The sequence below is a fragment of the Euprymna scolopes genome, chromosome 21, assembly GCF_053919585.1.
Source record: "Euprymna scolopes isolate OS-2025 chromosome 21, ASM5391958v1, whole genome shotgun sequence".
NCBI lineage: Eukaryota > Metazoa > Mollusca > Cephalopoda > Sepiida > Sepiolidae > Euprymna > Euprymna scolopes.
The window spans coordinates 96,068,845-96,083,293 of NC_136502.1; the positions used below are offsets into that span (position 1 = coordinate 96,068,845).

At 32.8% G+C, this 14,449-nt stretch overlaps 1 protein-coding gene across 1 annotated transcript in view; it reads right to left on the bottom strand.

Moving 5' to 3' along the window:
- The window catches only part of LOC145242608 (serine/threonine-protein kinase DCLK2-like), a 216,745-nt gene extending 207,086 nt beyond the window's left edge, over positions 1 to 9,659 (bottom strand). Inside the window, exon 1 of the mRNA XM_080105720.1 lies at positions 8,664 to 9,659. Within this exon, the coding sequence (XP_079961846.1) occupies positions 8,664 to 8,693 (30 nt within the window). The 5' untranslated portion in view covers positions 8,694 to 9,659. The remainder of the gene's footprint in view (positions 1 to 8,663) is intronic.
- Positions 9,660 to 14,449: the final 4,790 nt, after the last annotated feature.

Below are 14,449 nucleotides of genomic sequence, written 5' to 3' on the forward strand. Positions count from 1 at the left end.
TTTATATACACAATCTAATTTTCTTATATACATATATACATATATATATATATATATATATATATATATATATATATATATATATATATATATATATATATTATTATTATTATTATTATTATTATTATTATTGGCCCACAAGGAGCTTTCACACAGGCCATCAAAAATCTCTCCTTGAAAACAACCTGTAGTGTTCCCTGGAAGCTGAGTGGCAACAAGTCTCCCCAGATTTTCAGTATTCTCCATCTTTTTCGATAATATTTGCAAATGAATTTGCGTTATCATTGATTTCTCGCTAGCAGCGGCCATTGGTATCCACTGGGATTTGAGTGACAGTAAGCCTCCCCATGGTTCCAGTTCTCTTCGCACTTGTCCAGCGGATGTCTGATCAGTGCTCCTTCCTGGTCTTTCCATCCTCCTTGACCGTTCTCGGCTATTTGGTATCACTCTTTTTAAGGGGGTTGGGGATAGAGAACTTAGAAATATGAAGCTTTAATGTTCTTGGTTTCATGTAATGCTTCGCCATGTTTTGCCTCTGCAGCAGTTTGTCTGGCCCGCCCGCTTATGTGGCTTATGTGTATTAGTCCCCGTATTCAAGGGGGTTTCCTTAATATTTAAGCTGTTTTCATTATTTTTATTTGTTGTATCTTTCCAGCCATTCCTCTGATTCCAATTTTTCCCATTCGTTTTTCAAAGCTTTTCGGAATTGTTCCTAGTGCTCTTATTATTATAGGTATTATCCTGATTTTCTTCATCATCCATATCCCTTTAAGCTTTCTGACTAGCTCTGTGTATTTGCTCCGTTTTTACTTTTCTTTGATATTCGCCTTGTAGTCAACTGGAACAGAAAAGTCTACGATTTAACAGGACTTTTCTTTCTTGTTAATTATTACGACATCCGGTCTTCTAGCTTGGATGGGTTTATCTGTTTGTATGTCCATGCCCCACAGGATTTTGTGATTCTCGTTTTCAAGTACTGTCGCCGGCTTATGTTTGTAACACTTGTCTGTGCGTTCGAGATGCATGATTCTCACTTGGTCGTGTCTGTTCTTGTATTCCTTTTGGGCCAGTTTGCTGTATTCGCTTACTATATGGCTTATTGTTTCGTCTCTTTGTTCACAGAGTTTGCATTTGCTGTTTTCTTTGTGTTTTGTCGAGGTTTGCTTTGATGTGGTTGGTACTTATCGAGTTATCTTGTGCTGCAGTTATTAGGGATTCAGTTTACTCACTAGGAGTTCTCACACAGGTAATCATCAGAGATTACTCATTGACAACAAGCGCTGGTGTGACCTGAAGTCTGAGTGACAAGTCTTCCGAGATTTCCAGTACTCTCTACCTGTTTCGAAATAAGAGTCGTTTATCATTGATTTTTCGCAGGCAATGGCCACTAAGTCCCAATCTATTTCGTATTCATCAGTAGAGGTCTGGTTAGTGCTTTCTCTCCTCGTTTTTTCTGTCCATCTTGATCTTTCTCGACTATTTTTTTGTGGTGCCAATCGATGCTAACATTATTATTGTTATTGTTGTTCTTGTTGTTGTTTCATACATTCACATATAAGGAGATATGACATTTGCTTATCGATTTTCAATGTTAAGTTCAACAGTGCTAAATTAATTTATTAACAAACATGTGTAAATTAACAACAAAATGTTACTTTTTTATATTAGAACATACAAATATCTAATAACTATCTTCTTATTTATGTATGCATGTATGTGTCTGTGTTTTTTCTTTTGTTGTTATTCTGTTTCTGGGCTCGATCTTTGGACTTCTGAAGCGATAGCGCGTATGATATATATATATATATATATATATATATATATATTAATGAGCAATATATATATATATGTGTGTGTGTGTGTGTGTATGTGTGTGTGTGTGTGTGTGTGTGTGTGTGTTGCTTATTAATTATTAATGTTCATTTCTACGTTATCAACCATCATCCAATTACTGGAAATGCAAAGAGGATGGGTAGAGATTACATTAAGTAGTATAAATCTCGGAAGTTTTTTTTTAATTGCATCAAGGACGGCCTGGCAGCGAACGGAGATAGAGCCAGTGCACCTATATATATATATATATATATATATATATATATATATATATATATATATATATATATATATATATATATATCTTGTTGAATACAATTGTGTATGTGTTTACGTGTGTTATAGTAAGTAATTTCACGGAATTGGCCGTTGGGAATGAATGTAGATGAGCGTAGAAACTGTAACGATAAAATTGAAATATGTTTATAAAAGCAATCGAAGAACTTCAAAATTTCTCATGCACCTGATATATTCTGAAGATGGAATGAAACAGGAAGTGTGTTTTTATTGTAGCACATAAGCTCATTGTCATACTATTATTGATTTCTACAAGTGTATTGAGCACTATTAAAGTAAACACTAAAAACTAAAAACAAGAACCATATATGCGATTTAATGTATAATCTTATAAACCTATAAGAGTGAGAATGTGTGTGTGAGGAGACTTCTCAACCTATATACTCCACGAATTTTTGATCTACGGACTTGAAATTTGGTATGTAGGATATTCAGACATACGGAAAACTATGTAATCTGTTTTCATCCAGAAAAAAACGTCTACTAAAGGAGCAAAATTGGAGAAAAAAAAATAACGCTTTTTAAAAATCGTGTGACATTAGTCTAATGGTTATCGTACTTGACTCACTGTCTTTAGGTTTTGGTTTCGATCCCAGCTCAAATATTTTTTCTTTATTTTACTTACAAAAAGTGAACAGATTAGAAAAAAACATACTACTCGCATGCACATGTCTCAGTTTCTGTATTAATTAAAATATATTTATGCGTATTTTACGACCAGGAAACGCCGGGAGGCTTGCTGGTGGATATATATATATATATATATATATATATATATATATAAATTAGCAGTTCATCCCGGCTTTGCTCGGGCATTATGTACTGTTCATAACTTTATGTGAAAATGTATATATATTAAAAAGTTTGACTCATGTCCAGGTAACCTACATCTAAAATTTCAAGTGTTTAGACCCAAAATTTGGCGGAGGAGTTTGGTAGAATCTGCAAAGGTCAACTCTTTCAACTTTGACCTCTTGGCAGCCAAATATTTGCCCCCAAACTGATTAAAAAACTTGCTGCATGTCTGAATACCCTTTACGTAAACTTTCAAATGTTTAAACCCAAATTGGCTGAATAGTTTGCTAAAGACAGTAAAGGTCCAGTTTTTTTTTTTTTTACGTTGACCCCTTGGCATCCAAATTTACGGTCAAAAATCGATTAAATGTAAAATCTCAAATGCTTAGACCAAAAATTGTCTGACTAATTTGGTAGAGACCGCAGAGGTCAATTTTTTTTAAACCTTGACCCTAATTTTGACCCCTTAACATTTATTGTTTTGGGCTTAAATCAAATTCAAAAGTTTGATCGATGTCCAAGTAACCTACATCTAAAATTTCAAGTGTTTAGACCCAAAATTGCGGAGGAGTTTGGCAGAGTTTTCAAAGGTCAAATCGTCGAACTTTGACCCTTTGCCTACCTAATTTCTGGCCGAAAACCGATTATAAAGATTTTCCCAAATCTCAATACCCCTTATGTCGAATCTCGAGTCTGTAGACTGAAAATTGACAGAGCTATTTGGTAGGGAAATGCACACACACACACACACACACACACACATAATTTCACTTATATCTATGGAGCCTATATACGATGTCGCTAGGAATAAGAAATAGGGAAATGCTTTAGTATAGTTAGTAATCGGGACAGTTTCTGTGGATTGAGTCTCTCATGGATGGCCTATATAAATTGTTTCGTTGACTTATATAAAATTGATCTAACACATGTAAGTTTTTATAATATATATATATATATATATATATATATATATATATATATATATGTATGTATCTCAAGGTATATATTTCTTAGAATATCGTTGAAATTGTTTCAAATAATAAGCTCAATGAGATTATATTTCCGACTTCAGAGCTATGTCATTGAGATGCAACTAACCAGCATCTCTTTTGTTTTAATTTTCTTATCACTTTGTTTTTCCTGTGGATGGGGCATTCTACCGGATGTCAAACATTCTCCCATTAGTTTAGTTACTCCAACCGAGAGGTCTTTTTAAATATTATAACCGATCCTTTAAGTGCAATTGTTTGTATTTTTCTTGCACTTGGTTCACCGGGTATATTCGCCAGATAGTTTTTGAAATTCTTTTTCATTAGCCCGGTTGCTCTTATAATGACTGGAATGATTGATATCTTCTTAAGATTCTTGTTTCTTTTCATGTCGTACATAAGTCCTTGGCATTTTGTTACGTGTGTGCGTGTGTGGTGTATGTGTGTACATATATGTGTATGTGTACATATATATGTATGCGTACACACACACATATATATGTGCATATATATATATGTGTGTGTGTACATTTATATAGATATGTGTGTGTTTGTATATATATACATATGTGTATGTATATATATATATATATATATATATATGCGTGTGTACACATATATATACACATGTGTATATATATGCACAGATAGATAGATAGATAGATAGAACAATAGCTAATAATAGCGAAGGTGAAAATAAATACACAAACTTATTACCGAAAATTAATTCAAATTTATTCAACTTCTGCAAATATTCAATTATTAACCAATGGAATGCATATATATATATATATATATATATATATATATATATATATATATATATATATATAAAATGGGTTAAGGAATTCCAACGAGAGAAAGATGTATATTTAAATAAGGGGGTAGTCACCAACAATGTGTATTTTTTAACATTATTTTATTATTCCGTGTCTTGGTTTTTCATTGAGAATTCTGTTTGAATCATTGTAATAGTGTTTTTAAATCATTGAAATCGTTTTTACGCGTTTCAGACGTTCTGTGAAGCGTCCTTGTCAGACATTGTTTTCATTTGAAAATAAATTCTGACGAGGACGCTTCACAGAACGTCTGAAACGCGTAAAAACGATTTCAATGATTTAAAAACATTATTACAATGATCCAAACAGAATTCTCAATGAAAAACCAAGACACGGAATAATAAAATAATGTTAAAAAATACACATTGTTGGTGACTACCCCCTTAATTATATATATATATATATATATATATATATATATATATATATATATATATATATATATATAATTCCGCCCGGCATTGCCCGGTCGTAAAATACGCTTAAATATGATATTTTGATTAATGTAGATTTCGTATATAGTAATGATTAAAAAAAAAATGATTCGTGCGCCACCACCAAAGCTTAGGATTTACTTTTGCCTTTTACGTTAATGCCTGAGCTATGAGAACATGTTTGTTGCAAGGCTAAAAATGAAAAAACAACCAATAGCTATTACGTTACGCATGCATATTCGTAATGCTGTCGTTCGACCTTCACCTGTCAAATTCTATTTCTTTAATTTTCCTATTTTTGCATCGATTTTCCCCAGCTAAAACCCAAATATAAAGTTTTGCGTGGATTCGAATACTCTATATATTAAGTTTCATGTCTGTAGACCAAAACTGACAGAGGAGTTTGGTAGGCAAAATTTTTAAGCAGATATATATATAAGCATGCATATGTATATATAGCAAGAGATTTGTGTTTACTTTTCACGCAAATATTTCGCAACTATAAATCATGTAGAATATATGCATGAATATAATTTTTAATAGTGTGTAATAGTTTTTTGTTTACTTGCCTCCCCACGAGGACATATTAAGACACAAGGTTGGTTTTTAATATAAGAGGAAACTAGCTCCCCCAAAAGAGGCAATCTAGTTAGTAACAAAAATTAAAAAAAAATGTATTAGTCATGAAGGACTTCTCCTCCACTAACCGAGACCAAAAAGATGAAGTGAAAAAAGTGAAGCCCAGCATCTGAACAGATACTACACTTTGATCCTTTTCTCTATTTATTTACACGCAATAGTTAACTAAAGATGATCATCCCATGAGAACCCCGAAAAAAAAAACTAATAAGGAATTAATTAAAATGAATGTTTAAAAGAATATGCAAATTAGTTAGATCTTTTGCAGATAAATGCAATTCCGCGACCCATATATAACAAAGTTGTATTTTAAAAGTTATATGTGGGGACAATTCCACGTATCAAATCGTTGCTCTTGAGCAATCAGTTTTGGTCAATGTAGGGTCCGGTTGTTTTTGTTTTACGGCATATCAACCCTTTTCAGGTTATTTAATGCAGAATCCAAAGATTTTGAAAAAAAATTTTTTAATAGAATATATTTGTTGTTTTCAAGTCGGTTTCTATTTAACCAATAGTTGGGACCCTAACAGGTACTACCACTCCGGGTCAGAGTGGACCTGGGAGCAATGGCAATTACAGGGTGGCTCCACACTCCCCAAAGCCCGCAAGCTGGGGCCTCACCACTGGATATAGTTTAAGGTCAGATCCAGGACCATCAAAGGAAGGAGGGGAAACCCTTCATACCAATTGTCACTATCCAGTTCCCCCGAGAGGGAACTGGTCCCCCTCACTCTCCACATTAAAAATCGGCCTGGTGCCTAATTTGTTCAGTGGGGAAGCAAATATAAGCAAATTATAAATAAATAGGGAAAAGGTCTTTGGCCTTCGGGTCGGGATCAGAGTTTAGTATCTGTTCTGATGATACACTTAATTTAATTTTCCTTGGTCAGTAGAGGGGAAACTGAAACAATCATTATTTTTGTCTAATACCAAAGTGCCCCTTTTTACCCTTCTTTTTGGGGAGCTGGTCCCCCTTACCACATTAAAAACGACGTCACATTTTGCTTTCGGGGGGAAGCAAATAAATACCAATAAATAGAAGAAAAAAAAAGCTCGTTGGCCTTCAAGCAGAGATCAAAGTGTAATATCTGTTCTGATGCTACACTTTAATTTGTCCTTAGTCAATGGAGGAGAAACTCTCTATACTGAGAAAATCATTAGCTTGGGCTAATACCAGTGCCCCTTTTGCCCTTCTTTTAGGAAGCTGGATTTCACCCACATTAAAAACGATCTTGTGTCACATTTTGCTTTCGTGGGCAAGTAAATAAATACCAAAAGAAAAAAAGGGGTTTTAATATGAACATCAATACACACACACACACACACAAAATTATAGGAGTATATATATATATATATATATATATATATATATATATATATATATATATATATGCAGGTATGTGTACATTCCACACACACACACACACACACACACACATATATAGGTATGTTTGTATATGTGTATAATATGTATATATAATATACATAATCAGTAGTATTTTCTCTATTTATCGATCAATATAGGAATAAATAAATTATTCAAATTTACCCAAAAGTAATTGCATCTTAAGAAATACAGATGTATATACAGATGTAATATAGATATAAATAAATAGTAAATGTAAAATGGAAACTAAATTTCAATAAAAAAAAATAATAAAAAATATGCGAACTGAGATTGGCGGCAATCTCGGGACATTTTGAAGATTGTCAGACATCAAATATAAACGATGTTAATTTGTAGCCCTAGAATATCGGAAAGGTGTTTCGTTTGGGAAATATGGCCGTAGCATGGTTTATGACGTCTGCAAAGACAGTAAGGAATGAATGGATGAATGAATGAATGAAGGAAAGAAGAAAGGAAAGAAAGGGAGGAGATAGAGAGGAAGAGAAAGTAATAAAGAAAAAGAAAAAGAAATAATGATGTTGAAACGAAATAATCGTGGAAAAAAAAGAATAAGATATCGAAAATATGAACTAAAGAAAGTGAAGTAAAACTATTTAAAATAATAATAATAATAAGAAGAAGAAGAAGAAGAAGAAGAAGAAGAAGAAGAAGAAGAGGAGAAGAAGAAGAAGAAGAAGAAGAAGAAGAAGAAGAAGAAGAATGAGAAGAAGAAGAAGAAGAAGAAGAAGAAGAAGAAGGAGAAGAAGAGAAAGAAGAAATAATAATAATAGGAAGAGGAAGAAGAGGAAGAAGAAATAATAAGAATAATAATAAGAAGAAATAATAATAAGAAGAAGAAGGAGAAGAAGAAAATAATAATAAGAAGAAGAAGAAGAAGAAAAAGAAGAAGAAGAAGAAGAAGAAGAAGAAGAAGAAGAAGAAGAAGAAATGATACTTACCTTTGAACTGAAAAGGAGAAAAAGAAAAAAACCATGGGGGAAAGAAAAGGAAACCCGATTTTTACAGGAAGAAAGAGAAAAATAGAATTAAAGCGAAGAAGCTAAATGAATGAATGGAAGAACGAAAATAGATAATAGCAAACAAAATACGGAACGAAAGTTAGAAAGAAAGAACGTTTGCGTTTTGGAATTCGAGAGTAAAAGAAAAGAGAAAAAAAAACTAAAATACGGAAGGAAAGAACAGGATAATAGATACATACAGAAATAAAGAAGAGGAATGAAAAGAAAGGAGAAAAGAAAGAAGGAAAGAGAGAGAGAAACACAAAAAGAATGAACGAAAGGAAATACACGTGCTTTGACTTAGAAAGAAACAACGAAATACGGGAAGAAAGACAGAAATAGAAAAGACAAGAAAGGGTTAAAGGAAATTAGCAAAAAAGAAAAAAAGAAAGAAAGAAAGAAAGAAAAGAAAGAAAAGGCTTATTACTCACCCGATGTTTTGGGGATTTTGAATTTTCCATTTTTGTTTCCGTATTCTGTTTTCCCTTGTGTTTATAAAAATGTCCCGCTTTTTCCAGGAATTTCTTTGCCGGTTATTATTTCCTTTTTTTCCCTTTTCCGAAGCCTTTTAATTTCTCTCTCTCTCTCTCTCTCTCTCTCTCTCTCTCTCTCTCTCTCTCTCTCTCTCTACGAGTTTTTTTTTTTTGGCACTATATTTGCATGCAATACAGGCGCACCAGATTCCTTTTGTATCCCCCAATCTTCATCATTTCCAACTCCTCAACAAAGGATGACGAGAATAGCAAAGGAAATATTTTGGACGAAAATGTTTGTTTGTTTTTTTTTAAAAAAAAAACGATGAAAAAAATTAAATCCGAACCCCTCCAATAAATCGAGTAAGGCAGACGTTTCGATTGATCCAATGTTCCTCGTCGCACGGCGTGTCTCTAATGCAAGTCTGCATGTGTGTTTCTATTCGTCCACGCAGCGTGTTTGGTTTTCGATGATAATAATATTGATAATAATATTGATAGGAATACTATTGATAGGAATAATAGAAAAAGAAAGATGAAGTATGGAGACGAGAGAACCAAATAAAGAGACAAGTTCTGATTTTATAAACACTTAGAGGTACAGAATCCGCCTTTTGCCGGTGGCAACCTGGTGTCAAAAAGGGTTTTTACATTCGTACTGTAATATTTTTTTTTCTATATCGTGTCGTCTTTAACGAAGTAGTAGTAGAAGGCGCGGTCTTGGTGTTTGAGCCACGCGTATCACGGGAGCGTGTCGGCTTGGATGGGTAGATTGCAGGTGGGTACAGCCGGTTGTATGGTTAGATTGGTGGATGGGGTAGGGGACGGTACGAAATAAATAAAAAATATAAATAAATAAATAAATAAACACACGGACGGATGTATACACACACTAAAAAATAGGTGAATAAAATGCAGTGAAATCCGCACAATAAAACACTGACGAGGCGCAGCGGACAAACGGTTAATAAAAAGGAGAGCAAGGAAGACGCGATAAAGGAGAGTAAGGAGCGTTTTTGTCAATTGTAGTTGCAGCGACGGCTGCTGTACACGAGGTGAGCGTGGCTGGGTTTAACAGCAGCAGCAGTAAACGGAAGAAGATGAAGAATTGGTGGAAGGCGCGAGGATGGTGCGTCTAAAAAAAAAGTGAGATGGGAAGGAACTGGGAGAAAGACTCCCCAGAAAAGTCTACAGCGATGAGCAATAAGTATTATAGTAAGAGAGTGGCGGGAGGAGACGGCAGATAAGGGTCGGGCATGTGCGTGAAAAGGAAGAGGTTTGTTTTGTTGAGCGTGTGCGCGCGTGCGTGGTTTCTGGTGACAAAGCCGGCATCACAGACGCTGTTTGCTGATGATAACTTTCTTCTTCATCATTTTGCTTCATTTTCTCCGTGTTCTTTCTTTCTTTTCTTTTTTTTAATTTTTTGAAGTTTTATTTAGAAGAACATTTCGAATGAAGTTCGCGTTTTTATGTCTTAAAAGTAAAAAGGCAACGGAATTAACAGTTCACTGATGGTGACGCCAAAAGCACCGATGGTTTGTGGGTGGAAAGGGGTACTAACAACGGTAGATTGGCTGACGACGGAAGATCGGTAATGAAAACGCGTGGAGAAAAAGGAAAGCGTTCATAAACAAGACATGACAGTTCTAGCATTCTAACCGACGCCTACCGCAGGCTAATCGTGTTCACCCAGGTAAAATGGTATCAATGGTATAGGAACGATATTAGAATTATATCGGAATGGTGTTTACAATAGTATTAAAAAAAACAAATATAAATTATATTTTTCTGTACAAGTGTGTGTTTCTTTTCTTCTGATACCTTCTCATTAGACTGATGGTGCTGAAAAATTACGAACCACAAAATACCTGTTGGTAAAGATCAACAATTCTATTTCTTATGACCACATATTGCCACACACACACACACACACACACACACACATATATATATATATATATATATATATATATATATATATATATATATATATATATATATATAAAGTAAAAAAAGTTTTTTAATTTTTTTCATATTATTTTGTATTCCTGCACGTCACGAATTGAAAACGAATAAAGAAAAGCTTTTATACATTTCGTATTCTTTTTATACATATCCAGTCATAAAACATCGTTAAACTCACTACTCGTTCAAGCAGCCGCCAATAGCGTAATGGTTAGGAGCCTTGACTGCCGTACAAACGGTCGGGTTTCAATCCTGGCTTGAGGTAGTTGCCTGTCTAGCCGCACTGATGAGCTGTGAAACAGCGAAACAGTTCTGTATGTGGATGACTATATATATATATATATATATATATATATATATATATATATATATATGAGGCACCCCCAAAAATGGCCGAAAAATCAAGTTGTTGTTGTTTTTTAAAACTAAATTACATTTATTAAAATCCATTATTTCTGAGTAACTTTTTTTTTCCAGAAAGATAAAACCCTGAATTTTATCATATAGAAAACAGAATAATCTAAAACATTTTCTACTATTTTTAATTAAATTTTAAATGTTAAATTTTCCCCAAAAGTTAACAATTGACATTTTTTGTCTTGCACAAAAAACGTACATAAATATTTAAAAAAAAAAAGATTTTTGAAATAATTAATTTATTTATTTATTGTCTAAGATTTAGCATGATTTTCTATGAGAATATGCAAAAATATTATAATATAAGTACCTGGATTTCAAATAATTCCACTTATTCATATAGGAAACCAGTTACTTCGCGTCGATCTAGAGTCTAGATCGACAATGTTTACGTTTGAAGTTGATAAAAAGCAAACTATGGAAGACCGAACAGGCCAAAAAAAACTTATTTTTCAGTGACGAAAAGTTCAATGTATTATTAACGCTGAGGCTGGCCAGTACCAGATGGGTGACCATTTGTATGAGTTTGGTTTTTAATGTGTATGTGTGTGGGGTCCAGGCTCCCCAAAATGGGGGGGGGCAATTTAAAGCAGAATAAAAAAAAATTATTTCAGCGCGTTTGGTCCACCGTAGTCGAAAGGCGGCAAACGTTTTCAAACGGGAACGAAAAAATGATGCTATTTTTAACACAAAGGACACAATATTTGTCGAATTTTTTTTTGTATCGATTCTTCAAAGCATACCCTGTTTAATAATGGTCATGCATTATTCGGCTCGCAAAAAAAAAAAATGTTGATTTATTTATCAAAGATTTTAAAATGGCTTTTTTCGTATAAATATTTAAAAAAAATTTTTTTTTTTTTGCTTAACTTAACTTAAATTAATTATTTTACTTAACATATTCACCGAATTTCACACTTCAAAACTCAAAAGCGGGATAATTAAACACAATCGAAGTTCTGATATTCAGACGTCAAAATAAGGTATGCAAACAATTTTTTTTTTAATCTATAATTCTGTCCCTTACAACAACACAATATGTTGTGTTCAGTTTCAGATGATTATTTTAAGCATATTTGTATCCCCTCAAAACAAGGGGGGGAGGTTTGTAGGCAAATATATATATATATATATATATATATATATATATATATATATATCGTTTATGAAAAATAAGTACACTGTTATAAAGTTCATTCTTCTCTTAATAATCGCTGAAAATTTCGTATTGATCGGATAATTATCTGATTTTTGGTAGATTTTTAAAAAGACGGTCCGCCAAAAAGTACTTAACTGCCCCTCCCCCAGTTTTGGCGGTGCCTAATATATATAAAGCTGAACATCTGTGTGTGTGTCTGGTCACGAATAGGCTCCTATATGGTTGACTATTATAGAAAACTGATCACATATAATGATAGAAGATGTATCGAGACACAGGAATGGGTATGTATGATCTGACATAATGATGATTCATTAAAATTGTGGGAGTCTGCGTACGCGCCTGGTTCACAAAGTATGGAAATAAAAAATTAAAAAATTAAAAAAAAAACGTTTACAAGTGTTTTTGATATAAATGTACATAATAATACTTTGATAAGTATGTTTTAACTTAAATAGGGATGGTATAATAAAATTGTGGGGTCTGCGTTCGCGCTTGGCCTCCATAGAATGGAAATAGGCACACACTTTAATAAAGTCTTTTCATATCTACCTGCGTAAGTATACTTTGATAACTATGTTTCAGTTTGAAGAAATATGGTATAATAAAATAATGGGGTGTTCGTTCGCGCCTGACCTTCATAGAATGGAAATATGTCACAAAGTTTAACAAGGTTTTCTTAATATAAATCCACAGAATATTGTGATTAGTGTTTCAGTGTGAACAGGTATGGTGTAATAAATTATGGGGCTTATCTATTTTATTTTTCCTTTCATCATATTTTGCTTTGGTTTTGATACCCCCAAATTCGAAGCTATCTCTTTACAACCCTTCCTTTTCATAACCTATCATACTTTCATAAATCAGAGTCCATTTTCTGTAGGCTGTTTTTGAACCCAGTCAACGACGGGTACTTTTGCTAGTATATATATATATATATATATATATATATATATATATATATATATATATATATATATATATGGCAATATGTGGTCATAAGAAATAGAATTGTTGATCTTTACCAACAGGTATTTTGTGGTTCGTAATTATATATATATATATATATATATATATATATATATATATATATATACATATATACATATATATATATAATGAAATAAGAATTACAGTTAAGTTTACCAAAATGATCCAAGATCGCAAAACTAAAGTATATTATGAATATGAAAGAATTAATATTTATAAAGTAATCTCAACCAGATGTAAAAGCTCGATATAACCAAATAGTAGATAGAGCTTATAAGAACAAATAGTTAATAAAACATGTTTTCTAACATGTTTTATTAACTATTTGTTCTTATTATAAGCTCTATACCCTATTTGGTTTTATCGAGCTTTTACATCTTGGTGAGATTACTTTATATAAAATTTTAAAAATAGTTAAAAACATATTTAATTTTAAAAAGGAAACACTAACCAAGTGGATAGTCCTTAATCCGCGGAGTTTCGAAGAAATACTTTGCTTCTCATCAGAGGGTAGGATTTAGCAAAATGCGGGATCGGATTTTGCTTGCAAAAGTATTTGATGAAACTACAAGTAAGTCATAGATCTTACTTGGTAACAAAAAGTGAAGGAGAGGGAATAGGGTGAATAAAAAAGTGATTTCATGTGAATGGATAGTCTGGTGAAGGGTAAAGTATCCAATGAGGGTAAAATCCAAAAATGCAGAATCCAAGAAAGTTAGTTAAATTTCCATTCGCACAAGTAAATTCCAAGGGAATCGCGTAATTGGAAGATGATCCAAAGTAATCCAAAAGGAAGAAATCCGTGGAATAATTCACAAATAGGTACAAGGAAAAGGGAATGAATTCCAATGATATTATTGAAAGAAAGATAAAATGTGCGTAAAAAAAAAAACAGGGAAGAAATGTAAAACTCGACTGCCAGGGCGAGTTTTACATTTCTTCCATGTTTAAATGCTAAAAAGCTTTCTACTTTACCAGCTTCTTCCCTCGAACAGCTATACTTTGGAATTCCTTTCCGGCTACTTGCTTCCCTGACTGCAAAACTTAAAATGTAACGTAAACCAACTTCTTCTTTCTTAGGCATGGCCCCAAATAGTAACCCCTTCCATCTAAGTGACGATATGCCATTGTTTGAGGTAAAGATCATATATATATATATATATATATATATATATATATATATATATATATATATATATATATATACTTTAGA